This window comes from Oncorhynchus keta, chromosome 17 (assembly GCF_023373465.1).
Source record: "Oncorhynchus keta strain PuntledgeMale-10-30-2019 chromosome 17, Oket_V2, whole genome shotgun sequence".
Taxonomy (NCBI): domain Eukaryota; kingdom Metazoa; phylum Chordata; class Actinopteri; order Salmoniformes; family Salmonidae; genus Oncorhynchus; species Oncorhynchus keta.
Genome location: NC_068437.1, coordinates 54,804,639 through 54,825,263, shown reverse-complemented (window position 1 = coordinate 54,825,263; position 20,625 = coordinate 54,804,639). Strand labels below are relative to the sequence as shown.

At 39.7% G+C, this 20,625-nt stretch overlaps 1 protein-coding gene across 1 annotated transcript in view; it reads left to right on the top strand.

The window, feature by feature from the left end:
• Positions 1-1,613: 1,613 nt before the first annotated feature.
• LOC127908474 (keratin-associated protein 16-1-like) overlaps positions 1,614-20,625 on the top strand; it is a 32,609-nt gene continuing 13,597 nt past the window's right edge. Inside the window, exon 1 of the mRNA XM_052467029.1 lies at positions 1,614-1,640. Coding sequence (XP_052322989.1) covers positions 1,614-1,640 — 27 coding nt within the window. The remainder of the gene's footprint in view (positions 1,641-20,625) is intronic.

The following is a 20,625-nucleotide window of genomic DNA, read 5'->3' as shown; positions in this document are numbered from 1 at the left end:
TGCAGCTGCAATATGCAGAATGTATAGCCTGCAGGCCTGCAGCACTGGACAGAAATAGTACTAACAGCCTGCTAGAGAGGCTGTTGAGAGACGGAGGAGCACAAGGTTACAATGAGGAGGAGGAAACAGTAACAGCTTGCCAGAACTAATGAAACTGAAACAAAGAGAGAGATAGTTAAATACACTAGGCTACTACAACAACAGGACGATATACATTCATAACCATACAATGAGGAGGAGGAGGGAGCATATGAGGAGGAGGAGATGAGGAGGAGGAGGATAAAGGAGTTTAGGAGGATGAGGAGGAGGAGGGAGGAGATGAGGAGGAGGAGATGAGGAGGAGGGAGGAGGAGGAGGATAGAGGAGTTTAGGAGGAGGAGGAGGAGGAGGAGGAGATGAGGAGGAGGAGATGAGGAGGAGGAGATGAGGAGGAGGAGGAGGAGGAGGAGGAGGAGATGAGGAGGAGATGAGGAGGAGGAGGATAGAGGAGAGGAGGGAGGAGGAGGAGATGAGGAGGAGGAGATGAGGAGGAGGGAGGAGGGGAGGAGGAGGTGGAGGAGGATGAGGAGGAGGGAGAGGAGGAGGAGGAGGAGGAGATGAGGAGGAGGAGGAGGAGGAGGAGATGGGGAGGAGAGGAGGAGGAGGAGGAGATGAGGAGGAGGAGATGATGAGGAGGAGGAGGAGGAGGAGGAGGGAGGATGTGGAGGAGATGAGGAGGAGGAGGAGGAGGGGGGATGATGAGGAGGAGGAGAAGACAGGAGATGAGGAGGAGGAGGAGGAGGAGATGAGGAGGAGGAGGGGAGGAGGAGATGAGGAGGAGGAGATGAGGAGGAGGAGATGGAGGGAGGAGGAGGAGATGAGGAGGAGGAGGAGGAGGAGGAGGAGATGAGGAGGAGGAGGAGGAGATGATGATGATGAGGAGGAGGAGGGAGGAGGAGGGATGGGGAGGAGGAGGAGAAGGAAGACATGGAGGGAGGAGGAGGATAGAGAGTTTAGGAGGGAGGAGGAGGAGGTAGGAGATGAGGAGGAGGAGGGAAGGAGGGGAGGAGGAGATGATAGTAGTGACATAGGAGTTTACATTACAACAAGGTGGTAACATCCATGAGAGAGGAGGAGGTTGAAATGAGGAGGAGGGGGATGAAGGAGGGAGGATGTGGGGGATGGGGATACGGAGAAGGAAGACATGGAGGGAGGAGGAGGAGAAGGGGGGAGGAGGAGGAGGGAGAAGGAGGAGGGGAAGGGGGAGGAGAGATGATAGTAGTGACATACCTCTACATTACAACAAGGTGGTAACATCCATAAGAGAGCAGGAGGTTGAAATGAGGAGGAGGGGGGATGAGGAGGAGGAGGGAGGGGGAGGAGTAGGAGGAGGGCGTAGGGGGAGGGAGAAGGAGAAGGGGGAGGAGGAAGAGGAGGATGAGGATCATAGTCAGTACAAGCTAATGAAAAAAAGAACCAGAGTGAAATACAGCATCTTTACATCACAAAAGCAGGCTATTCTAACCAATCAGAACCATATCCCCCAAAGGTTACCGTCCTCTGTCTTCATTCAAACATCATTTGGCTTCCCTCTCTGGGGGGGGATGGTATGAAGTCATTAAGAGCATGACCCCATGACCCTGGAGCTCATTGGCTGTAAGGTAAGAGATGGTCCACATCCCTGAGCATAGATCGATCGACTGGATGGAGCAGAGTATCGGCTTTGTCCCAAATGGCACCCTGGTCTCTGTATAGGACTCTGGTTGAAAGTAGTGCACTATATAGGGAACAGGGTTCTATAGGACTCTAGTAAAAATAGTGCACTATATAGGGAATAGGGTTCTATAGGGCTCTGGTCTAAAGTAGTGCACTACATAGGGAATAGGGTTCTATAGGGCTCTGGTCTAAAGTAGTGCACAGTATAGGGAATATGGTTCTATAGGGCTCTGGTCTAATGTAGTGCACTATATAGGGAATAGGGTGTCATTTGAGATCCAGACATTGGGCCTCACACCACCTCTAGCCAATTACACCGTCCCAAATGTGTCATGAATGTGTCAACTAGCTCACGCCTTGGACATACCCCTACGCCCCCCTGCCCCCCTCCACACGCTCTGCGTCCGCACTCCCCACACGCCCTCCTATCCTTCCCGCCCGCCCTCCTGTCGGATGAGAAGGGGTGTCAAGCGTCATTTCCCCCAATTCTGTGAAATGGTGCGGAAAAAACAGGGAAGAGAGGAGGCACTCCCCACAGTGTCTATCAATCCTGACAGCTGGTGACTGTATGGTGTGTGTGTGTGGGTGTGGCGGTGACCTCCTGTGAAACTTCATCTCTGTGCCCCTTCTCTATCTGTCAATGGTTGAGGGAGGAGGGGGACGGGGTGTTGCGTTGGAGAGGGAGGGGTCGAGGAGAGATGGAGGGTGTAAAGTAGCCCCCCTCAACACCACCAGCTCCCCACCAGCCACCCACCAGCATCTCCACCCTCCTCAGATTCATAATTCAGTGTGTCTCCTCTCACACCAGGCTGTGCTGCCTGCTAGCGTCTCAGCTCCCCCAACCATGCTGCTGCCCAGCGTCTGGATCATAAAACAGAAGAAACCCACAGCCTGCTTCACTACCACTCTACCACTGTTCCTCTAGGCTCTCTTCTCTCTCCCTCTCCCTCTCTCTTCTCTTTCTCTAGCTCTCCCTCTCTCTCTTCTCTTTCTCTAGCTCTCCCTCTCTCTCTCTTCTCTTTCTCTAGCTCTCCCCCTCTCTCCCTCTCTCTCTTCTCTTTCTCTAGCTCTCCCTCTCTCTCCCTCTCTCTCTTCTCTTTCTCTAGCTCTCCCCCTCTCTCCCTCTCTCTCTTCTCTTTCTCTCCCTCTCTCTCTTCTCTTTCTCTAGCTCTCCCTCTCTCTCTCTTCTCTCGCTCTTTCTCTGTCTCTCGCTCTCTATCCCTCTCCCTCTCCCTCTCCCTCTCCCTCTCCCTCTCCCTCTCCCTCTCTCTCTTCTCTCTCTCTCTCTCTCTCTCTCTCTCTCTCTCTCTCTCTCTCTCTCTCTCTCTCTCTCTCTCTCTCTCTCTCTCTCTCTCTCTCTCTCTCTCTCATACAGTAGATGTATAATTTCGTCAGGTTGTTCAAGGCCCCAGATCCAACCCCTCAGCCCCAGTTGAGGGGTTTGGGAAGCGATATTGTCCTTGTCAGGATTCAGCTGCAGTAGTTGGTTGTAGAAGTGTGTCTGTTGGGTTGTTGTAACAGTGACACTGGAGTAGCCTTGTAGTTGACTTGGGTTTACTCTCTGTATACAGAGGCTTCAATGAACCTGTGTGCTGCCAGCTCTGCTCTGCTCTGCTTTGGCCTGAATAGGAAGGAAGGAAACGTAGAGGATAACAGTTCTCTCAGACTTGGCTCGTCTCTCGAGCTGCTGAAAACGCTGAGATTTATATAATATCAGTCAGTGGAAAATGGCAGTCATATAGAGAGGTGATTCAGACCACACAAGGTTGCAAAGTTACCAGAATATTCCTGGATTTTGATCATTAACAGAAAATCTATGGCAATAATATAATAATAACAAGAACAATATAATAATAATGATGATAATAATAATAACAATAATTATAATATAATAATAATATAACGATATAATAATAATGATAATAATAATATAATAATAACAATAATTATAATATAATATAACAATAATAACAATAACATTGTTATATAATAGTAATAATAATAACAATAATAATAACAGTAATAATACTAATATAATGCTAATAATAAAATAATATAATAATTATTATAATATAATTATAATAACTATAACAATATAATGATAACAATAATATAATAATACTAATAATAATATTATAATAATATAATAATATATGAACAATTATAACATAATAGTAATAATAATAATGATATAATATAATAATGATAATATAATAATGTAATTATAATGATACTATTAATAATATAATAATAATAATACAATAATAGTAATAATAATATAATATTATTAATAATCTAATCAAAAATCCAATCAAATCAAATGTATTTGTCACATACACATGGTTAGCAGATGTTAATGCGAGTGTAGCGAAATGCTTGTGCTTCTAGTTCCAATAATGCAGTAATAACCAACGAGTAATCTAACTAACAATTCCAAAACTACTACCTTATACACACAAGTGTAAAGGGATAAAGAATATGTACATAAAGATATATGAATGAGTGATGGTACAGAGCAGCATAGGCAAGATGCAGTAGATGGTATCGAGTACAGTATATACATATGAGATGAGTAATGTAGGGTATGTAAACAAAGTGGCATAGTTTAAAGTGGCTAGTGATACATGTATTACATAAAGATGCAGTAGATGATATAGAGTACAGTATATACATATGAGATGAGTAATGTAGGGTATGTAAACATTATATTAAGTAGCATTGTTTAAAGTGGCTAGTGATATATTTTACATCAATTTCCATCAATTCCCATTATTAAAGTGACTGGAGTTGAGTCAGTGTGTTGGCAGCAGCCACTCAATGTTAGTGGTGGCTGTTTAACAGTCTGATGGCCTTGAGATAGAAGCTGTTTTTCAGTCTCTCGGTCCCTGCTTTGATGCACCTGTACTGACCTCGCCTTCTGGATGATAGCGGGGTGAACAGGCAGTGGCTCGGGTGGTTGTTGTCCTTGATGATCTTTATGGCCTTCCTGTGACATCGGGTGGTGTAGGTGTCCTGGAGGGCAGGTAGTTTGCCCCCGGTGATGCGTTGTGCAGACCTTATTACCCTCTGGAGAGCCTTACGCTTGTGGGCGGAGCAGTTGCCGTACCAGGCGGTGATACAGCCCGACAGGATGCTCTCGATTGTGCATCTGTAGAAGTTTGTGAGTGCTTTTGGTGACAAGCCAAATTTCTTCAGCCTCCTGAGCTTGAAGAGGCACTGCTGCGCCTTCTTCACGATGCTGTCTGTGTGGGTGGACCAATTCAGTTTGTCTGTGATGTGTATGCCGAGGAACTTAAAACTTACTACACTCTCCACTACTGTCCCATCGATGTGAATAGGGGGGTGCTCCCTCTGCTGTTTCCTGAAGTCCACAATCATCTCCTTAGTTTTGTTGACGTTGAGTGTGAGGTTATTTTCCTGACACCACACTCCGAGGGCCCTCACCTCCTCCCTGTAGGCCGTATCGTCGTCTTTGGTAATCAAGCCTACCACTGTTGTGTCGTCCGCAAACTTGATGATTGAGTTGGAGGCGTTTATGGCCACGCAGTCACGGGTGAACAGGGAGTACAGGCGAGGGCTCAGAACGCACCCTTGTGGGGCGCCAGTGTTGAGGATCAGCAGGGTGGAGATGTTGTTACCTACCCTAACCACCTGGGGGCGGTCCGTCAGGAAGTCCATTACCCAGTTGCACAGGGCGGGGTCGAGACCCAGATAATAATAATGATAATATAATAATAATATTAATAATAATAATAATAATAATAATGTAATGATACTATAATGATAATAATAAAATAATAATGATAATATAATAATGATAGTAATAATATAATAATAATATAATAATAATAATAGTAATAATGATAGTAGTAATATAATAATGATAATATAATAATGATAGTAATAATATAATAATGATAATATAATAATAATAATATAATAATGATAGTAATAATATAATAATGATAATATAATAATGATAGTAATAATGATAGTAGTAATATAATAATGATAGTAGTAATATAATAATGATAATATAATAATGATAGTAATAATATAATAATGATAATATAATAATGATAGTAATAATGATAGTAGTAATATAATAATGATAATATAATAATAATAATATAATAATGATAGTAATAATATAATAATGATAATATAATAATGATAGTAATAATGATAGTAGTAATATAATAATGATAGTAGTAATATAATAATGATAATATAATAATGATAGTAATAATATAATAATGATAATATAATAATGATAGTAATAATGATAGTAGTAATATAATAATGATAGTAGTAATATAATAATGATAATATAATAATGATAATATAATAATGATAATATAATAATGATAGTAGTAATATAATAATGATAATATAATAATGATAGTAATAATATAATAATGATAATATAATAATGATAATAATAATAATATAATAATGATAGTAGTAATATAATAATGATAATATAATAATGATAGTAGTAATATAATAATGATAATGATAATATAATAATGATAGTAGTAATATAATAATGATAATATAATAATGATAGTAGTAATATAATAATGATAATATAATATAATAATGATAATATAATAATGATAATATAATAATGATAATATAATAATGATAGTAGTAATATAATAATGATAATAATGATAATAATAATATAATAATAATGATAATATAATAATGATAATATAATAATGATATAATAATGATAATATAATAATGATAATATAATAATGATAATAATAATATAATAATGATAATATTATAATGATATAATAATGATAATATAATAATGATAGTAGTAATATAATAGTGATATTAATAACATAATAATGATAGTAATAAAAATAGAAATAAAAAACATCTAATCAACAATGGCATTATTTTCAATTGACTCTGAAACTATTCCAACCATTGACTTTTTTTCCCCAACTGCCACAGGCAAGTTCATCAGTGCTTTCTCAGGCTGAGGATGTGTCATTTAAACTCGAAATAGTCCTAGCCTAGACACTGATATGTGTCCCAGATCGAACCCTATTCCCTATGTAGTGCACTACTTTAGACCAGGGCCTTACTATATAACCCTATTCCCTATACAGAACTCAATGTTACTATAGGTTGGGGATGTGTCCTGGCCCAGACACTGATATGTGTCCCAGATCGAACCCTATTCCCTATGTAGTGCACTACTTTAGACCAGGGCCTTACTATATAACCCTATTCCCTATACAGAACTCAATGTTACTATAGGTTGGGGATGTGTCCTGGCCCAGACACTGATATGTGTCCCAGATCGAACCCTATTCCCTATGTAGTGCACTACTTTAGACCAGGGCCTTACTATAGGGGGCGGCAGCGTAGCCTAGTGGTTAGAGCGTTGGACTAGTAACCGGGAGGTTGCGAGTTCAAACCCCGAGCTGACAAGGTACAAATCTGTTGTTCTGCCCCTGAACAGGCAGTTAACCCACTGTTCCCAGGCCGTCATTGAAAATAAGAATATGTTCTTAACTTGCCTGGTTAAATAAAGGTAAAATAAATAAATATAACCCTATTCCCTATACAGAACTCAATGTTACTATAGGTTGGGGATGTGTCCTGGCCCAGACACTGACGGCTAGTTTCCCGGACATTGTTTAAGCTATCATCCGGCTCTTTGTTTAAGCTATCATCCGGCTCTTTGTTTAAGCTATCATCCGGCTCTTTGTTTAAGCTATCATCCGGCTCTTTGTTTAAGCTATCATCCGGCTCTTTGTTTAAGCTATCATCCGGCTCTTTGTTTAAGCTATCATCCGGCTCTTTGTTAAAGCTATCATCTGGCTCTTTGTTAAAGCTATCATCCGGCTCTTTGTTTAAGCTATCATCCGGCTCTTTGCTAACAAACACAGTTTAACAACTCAATAAACCCATACAAATGAAAGGAAGAAATAATGAGCTTTTTAGTGCAGGACTAGAATGAACTTGTGTCTGGTGCGGGACACCGGCCCTCAAGCCTATATGAATCAGAAGACTAGACAGCCCCGCCTGCTTCAAGAGTCCCTTTGAGGACGGTAAAACAAAGGACAAAATACTCAGGAGCCTATTGGGAAAGAGAACAGTCACAGTAGAAGGCTGAGCCTTCCGTATGTTTCTGTGATTGGCTTTGCGCCAAGCCAAACTCTGCAAGGTGAATTACTGCACTGTTTGGAGCTGCATTGTTTACTGCACCCGCAATAACATCTGCTAAGTATATGTACCTTCGCTTGAAAAAATGTGAAAAGAGCATCAATAGTACTGTTTGTCCATCTTGAGACACCATAGACAGAAATGTGTAGTTTTTTTCCAGAGGTCACGTAATTTTACATCTAACTAAGATGTTTAGTTCAGTATTTCCCATGTGAGAAAATTGGCATTGAAAAAGATTAGTCTCTCATTGAATAACAACAAACACACAATTGAATAATTACTACTGTTGACCAATCACCAATGAAGGGTCGTAAACTTTGGCTACCGACTTTGGCTTGGCTCAACGGACGAAAAAAAACCTTTGCCTGATGACCAAAACAAACAAAAATGTCACAAAATATAGTCATAATATTTACACAAACTGTTCTGAATTGTTTGGGATGGGAAGCACGAGGAAGCATGAGGAAGCATGAGGACTGAGGGAGCATGAGGAAGCATGAGGACTGAGGGAACATGAGGAAGCATGAGGACGCCTTCAGAGGAAGACTGGGGAAGCATGAGGAAGCATGAGGAAGCATGAGGACGCTTTCAGAGGAAGAATGAGGAAGCATGAGGAAGCATGAGGAAGCATGAGGACTGAGGGAGCATGAGGAAGCATGAGGAAGCATGAGGAAGACTGAGGAAGCATGGGGAAGCATGAGGAAGCATGAGGAAGCATGAGGACGCCTTCAGAGGAAGAATGAGGACTGAGGGAGCTGGGATAAGAGCTATGAGATAGCAAAGAAGGGCGGTACGGAGTGGAGTGCATATAGGAAGGATATAATACCCACGCACGAACACACACACACACACACACACACAGACAAGGCCATGGCTGATTAATCCATCACTCCAACAAGCGCTCACACCCTTCTCCACCGTCAATTCCTCCTCTCCTCCGCCCTGAATTTGCTACTTGTCCTGCACGAGTGCCACAGATTTAGTACCTCTCACACCGCTGCCACCCACCAGGGGTTAGAATGATCTATGAGAGAGAGAGAGAGAGAGAGAGAGAGAGAGAGAGAGAGAGAGAGAGAGAGAGAGAGAGAGAGAGAGAGAGAGAGAGGAGAGAGGTGGGTGAGAGAGAGAGAGAGAGAGAGAGAGAGAGAGAGAGAGAGAGAGAGAGAGAGAGAGAGAGAGAGAGAGAGAGAGAGATTGAATTGAGAGAGAGAGAGAGAGAGAGAGAGAGAGAGAGATTGAATTGAGAGAGAGAGATTTAATTGAGAAACAGAGAGGGAGGAGAGAGAGAGAGTTCATTTAATTTAATTGAGAGAGAGAGAGAGAGAGGGAGAGGGAGGGAGGAGAATTGAATTGAGACAGCGAGTGAATTGAATTGAGAGAGAGCGGGAGAGAAAGAAAGAGAGGGAGGGAGAGAGAGAGTGCATTTAATTTAATTGAGAGAGAGAGAGAGAGAGAGAGAGAGAGAGAGAGAGAGAGAGAGAGAGAGAGAGAGAGAGAGAGAGAGAGAGAGAGAGAGTGAATTTAATTGAATTGAGAGAGAGAGAGAGAGAGAGTGAATTGAGAGAGAGCGGGAGAGAAAGAGAGTGAGAGAGAGGAAAGATTAGAGGTTGAGGTTCCAGCTCTCATATCTCTCTGTCTCGCTCTCACTCTCTCTCTATATATATATATATATATATATTATATACAGTAGCTTGTGAAGGTATTCATCCCCCTTGGCATTTTTCCTTTTTAGTTGTTACACCCTGAAATTAAAATACATTTTTTGGGGGTTGTATCATTTGATTTACACAACATGCCTACCACTTTGAAGATGTAACGTATTTTTTATTGTGAAAAAAAAAACAAGAAATAAGACAAAAAACAGACAACTTGAGCATACATAACTATTCACCCCACCCAGAGTCAATACTTTGTAGAGACACCTTTTCAGCAATTATAGCTGGTATGTCTCTATAAGCTTGGCACATCTAACCAATGGGATTTTTGCCCATTCTTCAAGGCAAAACTGCTCCAGCTCCTTCAAGTTGAATGGTTTCGGTTGGTGTACATCAATCTTTAAGTTAAGTCATACCACAGATTCTCAATTGGATTGAGGTCTGGGCTTTGACTAGGCCATTCCAAGTAATTTAAATGTTTCCCCTTAAACCACCAGAGTGTTGCTTTAGCAGTATGCTTAGGGTCATTGTCCTGTTGGAAGGTGAACCTCCGTCCCAGTCTCAAATCTCTGGAAGACTGAAACAGGTTTCCCTCAAGAATTGCCTCGTATTTAGCGCCATCCATCATTCCTTCAATTCTGACCAGTTTCCCAGTGCCTGCCAATGAAAAATATCCCCACAGCATAATGAGTCCGCCACCACGCTTCACTGTGGGGATGGAGTTCTCGGGGGGATGAGAGGTGTTGGGGTTGCGACAGACATAGCGTTTTCCTTGATGGCCAGAAAGCTCAATTTTAGTTTCATCTGACCAGAGTACCTTCTTCCATATGTTTGGGGAGTCTCCCACATGCCTTTTGGCGAACACCAAATGTGTTTGCTTATTTTTTTCATTAAGCAATGTTTTTTTTCTGACCACTCTTCCGTAAAGGCTTAAAGTGGTCCTATGGACAGATACTCCAGTCTCCGCTGTGGAGCTTTGCAGCTCCTTCAGGGTTATGTTTGGTCTCTTTGTTACCTCTCTGATTAATGCCCTCCTTGCCTGCTCTGTGAGTTTTGGTGTGGGGCCCCCTCTTGGCAGGTTTGTTGTGGTGCCATATTATTTCAATTTTGAATAATGGATAATGTGTGTGTTCAAAGTTTTCTATATTTTTTTATAATCCAACCCTGATCTGTACTTCTCCACAACTTTGTCCCTGACCTGTTTGGAGAGCTCCTTGGTCATCATGGTGTCTCTTGCTTGGTGGTGCCCCTTGCTTAGTGGTGTTGCAGACTCTGGGGCCTTTCAGAACAGGTGTATATATACTGAGATCATTTGACACTCAAATTGCACACAGGTGGACTTTATTTAACTAATTATGTGACTTTTGAAGGTAATTGGTTGCACCAGATGTTATTTAGGGGGAGGGGCTTCATAGCAAAGGGGGTGAATACATACGCACGCACTTTTCCGTTTTTTTTGTGTGACTTTTTTGAAACCAGTTATTTTTTTCATTTCACTTCATCAAATTGGACTATTTAGAGTCTGTCCATTTCATAAAATCCAGATAAAAATCTATTTAAATTACAGGTTGTAATGAAACAAAATAGGAGAAACGCCAAGGGGGATGTACACTTTTTCAAGACACTGTACATCTCCCTCTTTCTCTCTCTGTACCTCAATTGGCTAATGTAGTGTTACTCTCATTGCAGTCTCATCCCATCAGTGTGCAACAGCCAGAGAGGGTAATCAAGACTAACGAACTGCAGAATTTTATGGCCAAACATGAGGCTAAACTCCATTCTGTTCCTATTATAGGTAGACAGACACACCCCACTGCCCTGCCACAAACATTACACACACACACACACACAGAACCAAGGTCACTGTGAAAAGATTAGTACCAGCCAGTAAATAGTTTAATTAGGCAAGTCGTTAAGGAGCGTCTGCTAATGATTCCCAAACACAGACAGACTGTTCTGCTACTCACTATACTATCTATACCTGCATGGTAAACAACAGGTGTAGACTAGCATAAATACTTATTTAAGGGCCTTCCCAACAATGCAAATAATAGAAAAATAAGTTTGAGTTGGTGTTAGTGCAAAAAAGGTAAATTCTGTCCAGGTAACCATTTGGTTAACTATTTAACTAATGATGGTGTTAGAGTCGTGCGTGGCCATGCAGTCGTGGGTGAACAGGGAGGACAGGAGGGGACTAAGCACACAACCCTGAGGGGACACTGTGTTGAGGGTCAAAGTGGCAGATGTGTTAAGGCCTACCCTACCCTTAAAGGTACATTCCAATCACCTTAAAGATACATTCCAATCACCTTAAAGATACATTCCAATCACCATAAAGATACATTCCAATCACCTTAAAGATACATTCCAATCACCTTAAAGATACATTCCAATCACCTTAAATATACATTCCAATCACCTTAAAGATACATTCCAATCACCTTAAAGATACATTCCAATCACCTTAAAGATACATTCCAATCCCCTTAAAGATACATTCCAATCACCTTAAAGATACATTCCAATCACCTTAAACAGAGACATTTCAATCACCATAAAGAGAGACATTCCAATCACGTTAAAGATACATTCCAATCACCTTAAAGATTCATTCCAATCACCTTAAAGATACATTCAATCACCATAAAGAGAGACATTCCAATCACCTTAAAGATACATTCCAATCACCTTAAAGATACATTCCAATCACCATAAAGATACATTCCAGTCACATTAAAGATACATTCCAATCACCTTAAAGATACATTCCAATCACCTTAAAGAGAGACATTCCAATCACCTTAGAGAGACATTCCAATCACCATAAAGAGAGACATTCCAATCACCTTAAAGATACATTCCAATCACCATAAAGAGAGACATTCCAATCACCTTAAAGATACATTCCAATCACCATAAAGAGAGACATTCCAATCACCTTAAAGATACATTCCAATCACCATAAAAGATACATTCCAATCACCATAAAGATACATTCCAATCACCTTAAAGATACATTCCAATCACCTTAAAGATACATTCCAATCACCTTAAAGATACATTCCAATCACCATAAAGATACATTCCAATCACCTTAAAGATACATTCCAATCACCATAAAGATACATTCCAATCACCATAAAGAGAGACATTCCAATCACCTTAAAGACACATTCCAATCACCATAAAGAGAGACATTCCAATCACCTTAAAGAGACATTCCAATCACCATAAAGAGAGACATTACAATCACCATAAAGATACATTCCAATCACCTTAAAGATACATTCCAATCACCTTAAAGATACATTCCAATCACCATAAAGATACATTCCAATCACCATAAAGATACATTCCAATCACCATAAAGATACATTCCAATCACCTTAAAGATACATTCCAATCACCTTAAAGATACATTCCAATCACCATAAAGATACATTCCAATCACCATAAAGATACATTCCAATCACCTTAAAGATACATTCCAATCACCTTAAAGACACATTCCAATCACCATAAAGAGAGACATTCCAATCACCATAAAGATACATTCCAATCACCTTAAAGATACATTCCAATCACCTTAAAGATACATTCCAATCACCTTAAAGATACATTCCAATCACCATAAAGATACATTCCAATCACCTTAAAGATACATTCCAATCACATTAAAGATACATTCCAATCACCTTAAAGATACATTCCAATCACCTTAAAGATACATTCCAATCACCATAAAGATACATTCCAATCATCATAAAGATACATTCCAATCACCATAAAGAGAGACATTCCAATCACCTTAAAGATACATTCCAATCACCTTAAAGATACATTCCAATCACCTTAAAGATACATTCCAATCACCTTAAAGATACATTCCAATCACCTTAAACATACATTCCAATCACCTTAAAGAGAGACATTCCAATCACCTTAAAGATACATTCCAATCACCTTAAAGATACATTCCAATCACGTTAAAGATACATTCCAATCACCTTAAACATACATTCCAACCACCTTAAAGAGACATTCCAATCACCTTAAAGAGAGACATTCCAATCACCTTAAAGATACATTCCAACCACCATAAAGATACATTCCAATCACCTTAAAGAGACATTCCAATCACCTTAAAGATACATTCCAATCACCATAATGAGACATTCCAATCACCTTAAAGATACATTCCAATCACGTTAAAGATACATTCCAATCACCTTAAAGATACATTCCAATCACCTTAAAGACATTCCAATCACCATAAAGATACATTCCAATCATCATAAAGATACATTCCAATCACCATAAAGAGAGACATTCCAATCAACATAAAGAGAGACATTCCAATCACCTTAAAGATACATTCCAATCACCTTAAAGATACATTCCAATCACCTTAAAGATACATTCCAATCACCTTAAAGATACATTCCAATCACGTTAAAGATACATTCCAATCACCTTAAAGATACATTCCAATCACCTTAAAGATACATTCCAATCACGTTAAAGATACATTCCAACCACCATAAAGATACATTCCAATCACCTTAAAGAGACATTCCAATCACCTTAAAGATACATTCCAATCACCATAAAGAGACATTCCAATCACCTTAAAGATACATTCCAATCACCTTAAAGAGACATTCCAATCACCTTAAAGATACATTCCAATCACCATAAAGAGACATTCCAATCACCATAAAGAGACATTCCAATCACCTTAAAGAGACAATCCAATCACCTTAAAGAGACATTCCAATCACCTTAAAGAGACATTCCAATCACCTTAAAGAGACATTCCAATCACCTTAAAGAGAGACATTCCAATCACCTTAAAGATACATTCCAATCACCTTAAACATGCATTCCAACCACCTTAAAGAGACATTCCAATCACCTTAAAGAGAGACATTCCAATCACCTTAAAGATACATTCCAACCACCATAAAGATACATTCCAATCACCTTAAAGATACATTCCAATCAGCTTAAAGATACATTCCAATCACCATAAAGATACATTCCAATCACCTGAAAGATACATTCCAATCACCTTAAAGATACATTCCAATCACCTTAAAGATACATTCCAGTCACATTAAAGATACATTCCAATCACCATAAAGATACATTCCAATCACCATAAAGATACATTCCAATCACCTTAAAGATACATTCCAGTCACCATAAAGATACATTCCAATCACCATAAAGATATATTCCAATCACCTTAAAGATACATTCCAATCACCATAAAGATACATTCCAATCACCTTAAAGATACATTCCAATCACCTTAAAGATACATTCCAATCACCATAAAGATACATTCCAATCACCTTAAAGATACATTCCAATCACATTAAAGATACATTCCAATCACCATAAAGATACATTCCAATCATCTTAAAGACACATTCCAATCACATTAAAGATACATTCCAATCACCATAAAGATACATTCCAATCACCTTAAAGATACATTCCAATCACCATAAAGATACATTCAATCACCATAAAGATACATTCCAATCACCTTAAAGATACATTCCAATCCCCTTAAAGATACATTCCAATCACCTTAAAGATACATTCCAATCACATTAAAGATACATTCCAATCACATTAAAGATACATTCCAATCACATTAAAGATACATTCCAATCACATTAAAGATACATTCCAACCACCATAAAGATACATTCCAATCACCTTAAAGATACATTCCAATCCCCTTAAAGATACATTCCAATCACCTTAAAGATACATTCCAATCACATTAAAGATACATTCCAATCATTAAAGATACATTCCAATCACATTAAAGATACATTCCAATCACATTAAAGATACATTCCAACCACCATAAAGATACATTCAATCACCAGACATTCCAATCAGAGCCAAACACAGATGCAGCTCACAGCTCCAGCTTTGTGATCAGCCAATCATCTATCAGTGTAATTACACATGAGTAATGAGGTGGAGGAAGAGAGAAAGGGAGCAAGATGGAAAGAGAGAAGGGGCTAGAGAGAATGATACGGGGGAGAGAGAACTCTGTTTGTTTGGGGCACTGTAGAAACTTTCCATGCAATTAGACAGTAATACCAATCAGAGGCGGTTGAGGGAGTAGATCATCATCTGGTCTAACAGTGGGTTTATGGTCATGATGATAAAGGGAGGGAGGGAGAGACAGAGAGAGCTAGAGAGAGAGAAATAGAGAGAGCGAGAGAGATAAATAGAGAGAGACAGAGAGAGCTAGAGAGAGAGAAATAGAGAGAGACAGAGAGAGCTAGAGAGGGAGAAATAGAGAGAGAAATAGAGAGAGAGACAGAGAGAGCTAGAGAGAGAGAGAAATAGAGAGAGGGAGAGAGACAGAGAGAGCTAGAGAGAGAGAAATAGAGAGAGAAATAGAGAGAGACAGAGAGAGCTAGAGAGAGAAATAGAGAGAGAGACAGAGAGCTAGAGAGAGAAATATATAGAGAGAGAGACAGAGAAATAGAGAGACCGAGAGAGACAGAGAGAGCTAGAGAGAGAAATAGAGAGAGAGACAGCGAGAGAGAAATAGAGACAGAGAGAGCTAGAGAAAGAGAAATAGAGAGAGAGAGAGTCAGAGAGAGCTAGAGAGAGAGAAATATATATAGAGAGAGACAGAGACAGAGAGCTAGAGAGAGAGAAATAGAGAGAGAGAGACAGCATGTCAGAAATCAGCTCAATGCAATTGAAGAATCCATAGACTCTAACCACTTCTGGGAAAATTGGAAAACACTAAACAAACAACAACACGAAGAATTATCTATCCAAAATGGAGATGTATGGGTAAACCACTTCTCCAATCTTTTTGGTTCTATAACAAAGAACAAAGAGCAAAAACATATACATGATCAAATACAGATCTTAGAATCAACTATTAAAGACTACCAGAACCCACTGGATTCTCCAATTACATTGAATAATTACAGGACAAAATAAAAACCCTCCAACCCAAAAAGGCCTGTGGTGTCGATGGTATCCTCAATGAAATGATCAAATATACAGACAACAAATTCCAATTGGCTATACTAAAACTCTTTAACATCATACTTAGCTCTGGCATCTTCCCCAATATTTGGAACCAAGGACTGATCACCCCAATCCACAAAAGTGGAGACAAATTTGACCCCAATAACTACCGTGGAATATGTGTCAACAGTAACCTTGGGAAAATCCTCTGCATTATTATTAACAGCAGACTCGTACATTTCCTCAATGAAAACAATGTACTGAGCAAATGTCAAATTGGCTTTTTACCAAATTACCGTACAACAGACCATGTATTCACCCTGCACACCTTAATTGACAACCAAACAAACCAAAACAAAGGCAAAGTCTTCTCATGCTTTGTTGATTTCAAAAAAGCCTTCGACTCAATTTGGCATGAGGGTCTGCTATACAAACTGATGGAAAGTGGTGTTGGGGGTAAAACATATGACATTATAAAATCCATGTACACAAACAACAAGTGTGCGGTTAAAATTGGCAAAAACACACACATTTCTTCACACAGGGTCGTGGGGTTAGACAGGGATACAGCTTAAGCCCCACCCTCTTCAACATATATATCAACAAACTGGCGCGGGCACTAGAAAAGTCTGCAGCACCCGGCCTCCCCTGCTAGAATGCAAAGTCAAATGTCTGCTGTTTGCTGATGATCTGGTGCTTCTGTCACCAACCAAGGAGGGCCTACAGCAGCACCTAGATCTTATGCACAGATTCTGTCAGACCTGGGCCCTGACAGTAAATCTCAGTAAGACCAAAATAATGGTGTTCCAAAAAAGGTCCAGTCACCAGGACCACAAATACAAATTCCATCTAGACACTGTTGCCCTAGAGCACACAAAAACTATACATACCTTGGCCTAAACATCAGCGCCACAGGTAACTTCCACAAAGGTGTGAACGATCTGAGAGACAAGGCAAGAAGGGCATTCTATGCCATCAAAAGAAACATAAATTTCAACATACCAATTAGGATTTGGCTAAAAATACTTGAATCAGTCATAGAGCCCATTGCCCTTTATGGTTGTGAGGTCTGGGGTCCGCTCACCAACCAAGACTTCACAAAATGGGACAAACACCAAATTGAGACTCTGCACGCAGAATTCTGCAAAAATATCCTCCGTGTACAACGCAAAACACCAAATAATGCATGCAGAGCAGAATTAGGCCGATACCCACTAATTATCAAAATCCAGAAAAGAGCCATTAAATTCTACAACCACCTAAAAGGAAGCGATTCACAAACCTTCCATAACAAAGCCATCACAAACAGAGATGAACCTGGAGAAGAGTCCCTAAGCAAGCTGGTCCTGGGGCTCTGTTCACAAACACAAACACACCCTACAGAGCCCCAGGACAACAGCACAATTAGACCCAACCAAATCATGAGAAAACAAAAAGATAATTACTTAACACATTGGAAAGAATTAACAAAAAAACAGAGCAAACTAGAATGCTATTTGGCCCTACACAGAGAGTACACAGCGGCAGAATACCTGACCACTGTGACTGACCCAAAATTAAGGAAAGCTTTGACTATGTACAGACTCAGTGACCATAGCCTTGCTATTGAGAAAGGCCGCCGTAGGCAGACATGGCTCTCAAGAGAAGACAGGCTATGTGCTCACTGCCCACAAAATGAGGTGGAAACTGAGCTGCACTTCCTAACCTCCTGCCCAATGTATGACCATATTAGAGAGACATATTTCCCCGAGATCACACAGATCCACAATGATTCGAAAACATATCCGATTTTGAAAAACTCCCATATCTACTGGGTGAAATTCCACAGTGTGCCATCACAGCAGCAAGATTTGTGACCTGTTGCCACGAGAAAAGGGCAACCAGTGAAGAACAAACACCATTGTAAATACAACCCATATTTATGCTTATTTATTTTATCTTGTGTCCTTTAATTATTTGTACATTGTATATATATATATATATATATATATATATATATATATATATATATATATATATATATATATATATATAATATGACATTTGTAATGTCTTTACTGTTTTGAAACTGTTGTATGTGTAACGTTTACTGTTAATTTTTGTTGTTTTTCACTTTATATATTCACTTTGTATGTTGTCTACCTCACTTGCTTTGGCAATGTTAACACATGTTTCCCATGCCAATAAAGCCCCTTGAATTGAATTTAATTGAATTGACAGAGACAGAGAGCTTAGAGAGAGACAGAGCTAGAGAGAGAGAAATAGAGAGAGAGAGAGAGGTTAAAGGCCCAGGCCAGAACCACAAGGCAATTTAACAAGCTATTATGCCATCTCATTCTGCTTGACATCACAAAGAGGGATATTTGTCCTGGTGTAGGTCAGGGAGAGATAAACCGTAATTACGACCCGAATCAACAACCAAATAAACCATAAATAAACCCTAATGTCCATTAAAACCAGTATGGTTTAGTGGTATTGAGGAATGTACATTGTGGTACACAGGCACAAATACGTTATAGCTCTGTGACACAGTAACAGACTCAGTAAACAACAAGACTTTCACAGTGGCATAAAAAAACACAATGTAATGTCACAGCGGGAGAAATATCTTTACTTGACTCAGGTCTACTGAGCCGAGAGGCATACAGGAGCTTCCCTCAGGGGGGACGAGCTGTGAGAATAACTATGAGAGACACATCGAAAAGGGAAGCAAGAAGGACACAGGCAGAGAAGCAATAGGAGAGAGTAGGAGAGAAAGCTCACAGAAAGGGGGATTATTGAAAATATATACCACGTATGTTCGAATTCTATCTCAATGGTGTAAACAGAGTTCAAGAAGACCAGCAACACCAGTCGGGTTCCCATTCACCCAGGTTCCTTCCACAAAAACCATGTCAGAAAAAAAGGATCATTGCGACGTGTGATGAAAATAAGTAGACACATGACAATTATTAGAATGTGACAAATACTAGTTAAGTCTTGAATTCTATCCGTGCTGGATTAATTATTTGGAAACTCGCCATAGCAGGACATTTTCTCAAATCTATTTTCTGTGCAAAGTTTCTAAATGTCGACAAAAAATATCACTGGACAAGTTAATGGAACATCAGCAGTCTCTTACTCAGCCAGGTCTCTTACCACACAGTTAAATAGTCCCATGAGTTTGACAAAGCAAGACTATAACACCAACAACAATGAGACAAGAGAACACACAGAAAGGTCTTGAACACCAGTAACAATGAGACATGAGAACACACATGGAATGTTCTAAAACACCAGTAACAATGAGACATGAGAACACACATGGAATGTTCTAGAACACCAGTAACAATGAGACAACAGAACAATGAGACAATAACAAGAACACACAGAATGTTATAGAACACCAGTAACAATGAAACAAGAGAACACATGGGATGGTCTAAAACAGAACACACATGGAATGTTCTAAAACACCAGTAACAATGAGACATGAGAACACACATGGAATGTTCTAGAACACCAGTAACAATGAGACAACAGAACACATGGAATGTTCTAGAACACCAGTAACAATGAGACAACAGAACACATGGAATGTTCTAGAACACCAGTAACAAGGAGACAATAGAACACATGGGATGGTCTAAAACACCAGTAACAATGAGACAACAGAACACATGGAATGTTCTAGAACACCAGTAACAAGGAGACAATAGAACACACAGAATGTTATAGAACACCAGTAACAATGAAACAAGAGAACACATGGGATGGTCTAAAACACCGGTAACAAGGAGACAATAGAACACACAGAATGTTCTAGAACAACAGTAACAATGAGACAATAGAACACACAGAATGTTCTAGAACACCAGTAACAATGAGACAATAGAACACATGGGATTGGTCTTGGATTAATAATAAGGAGGTTAACAGACAGATAGGTCTGTAGGTCTTTCTGTCCATGTGGTGTAACAGCATTAGATGTGGTGAGAGCCGGGTAAGATACTGGACAAAGAGTACTGGTGAATGACTGACAGGCACATTTGTGAGTGGGACAGAAAAAAGAGTCAACACGCTC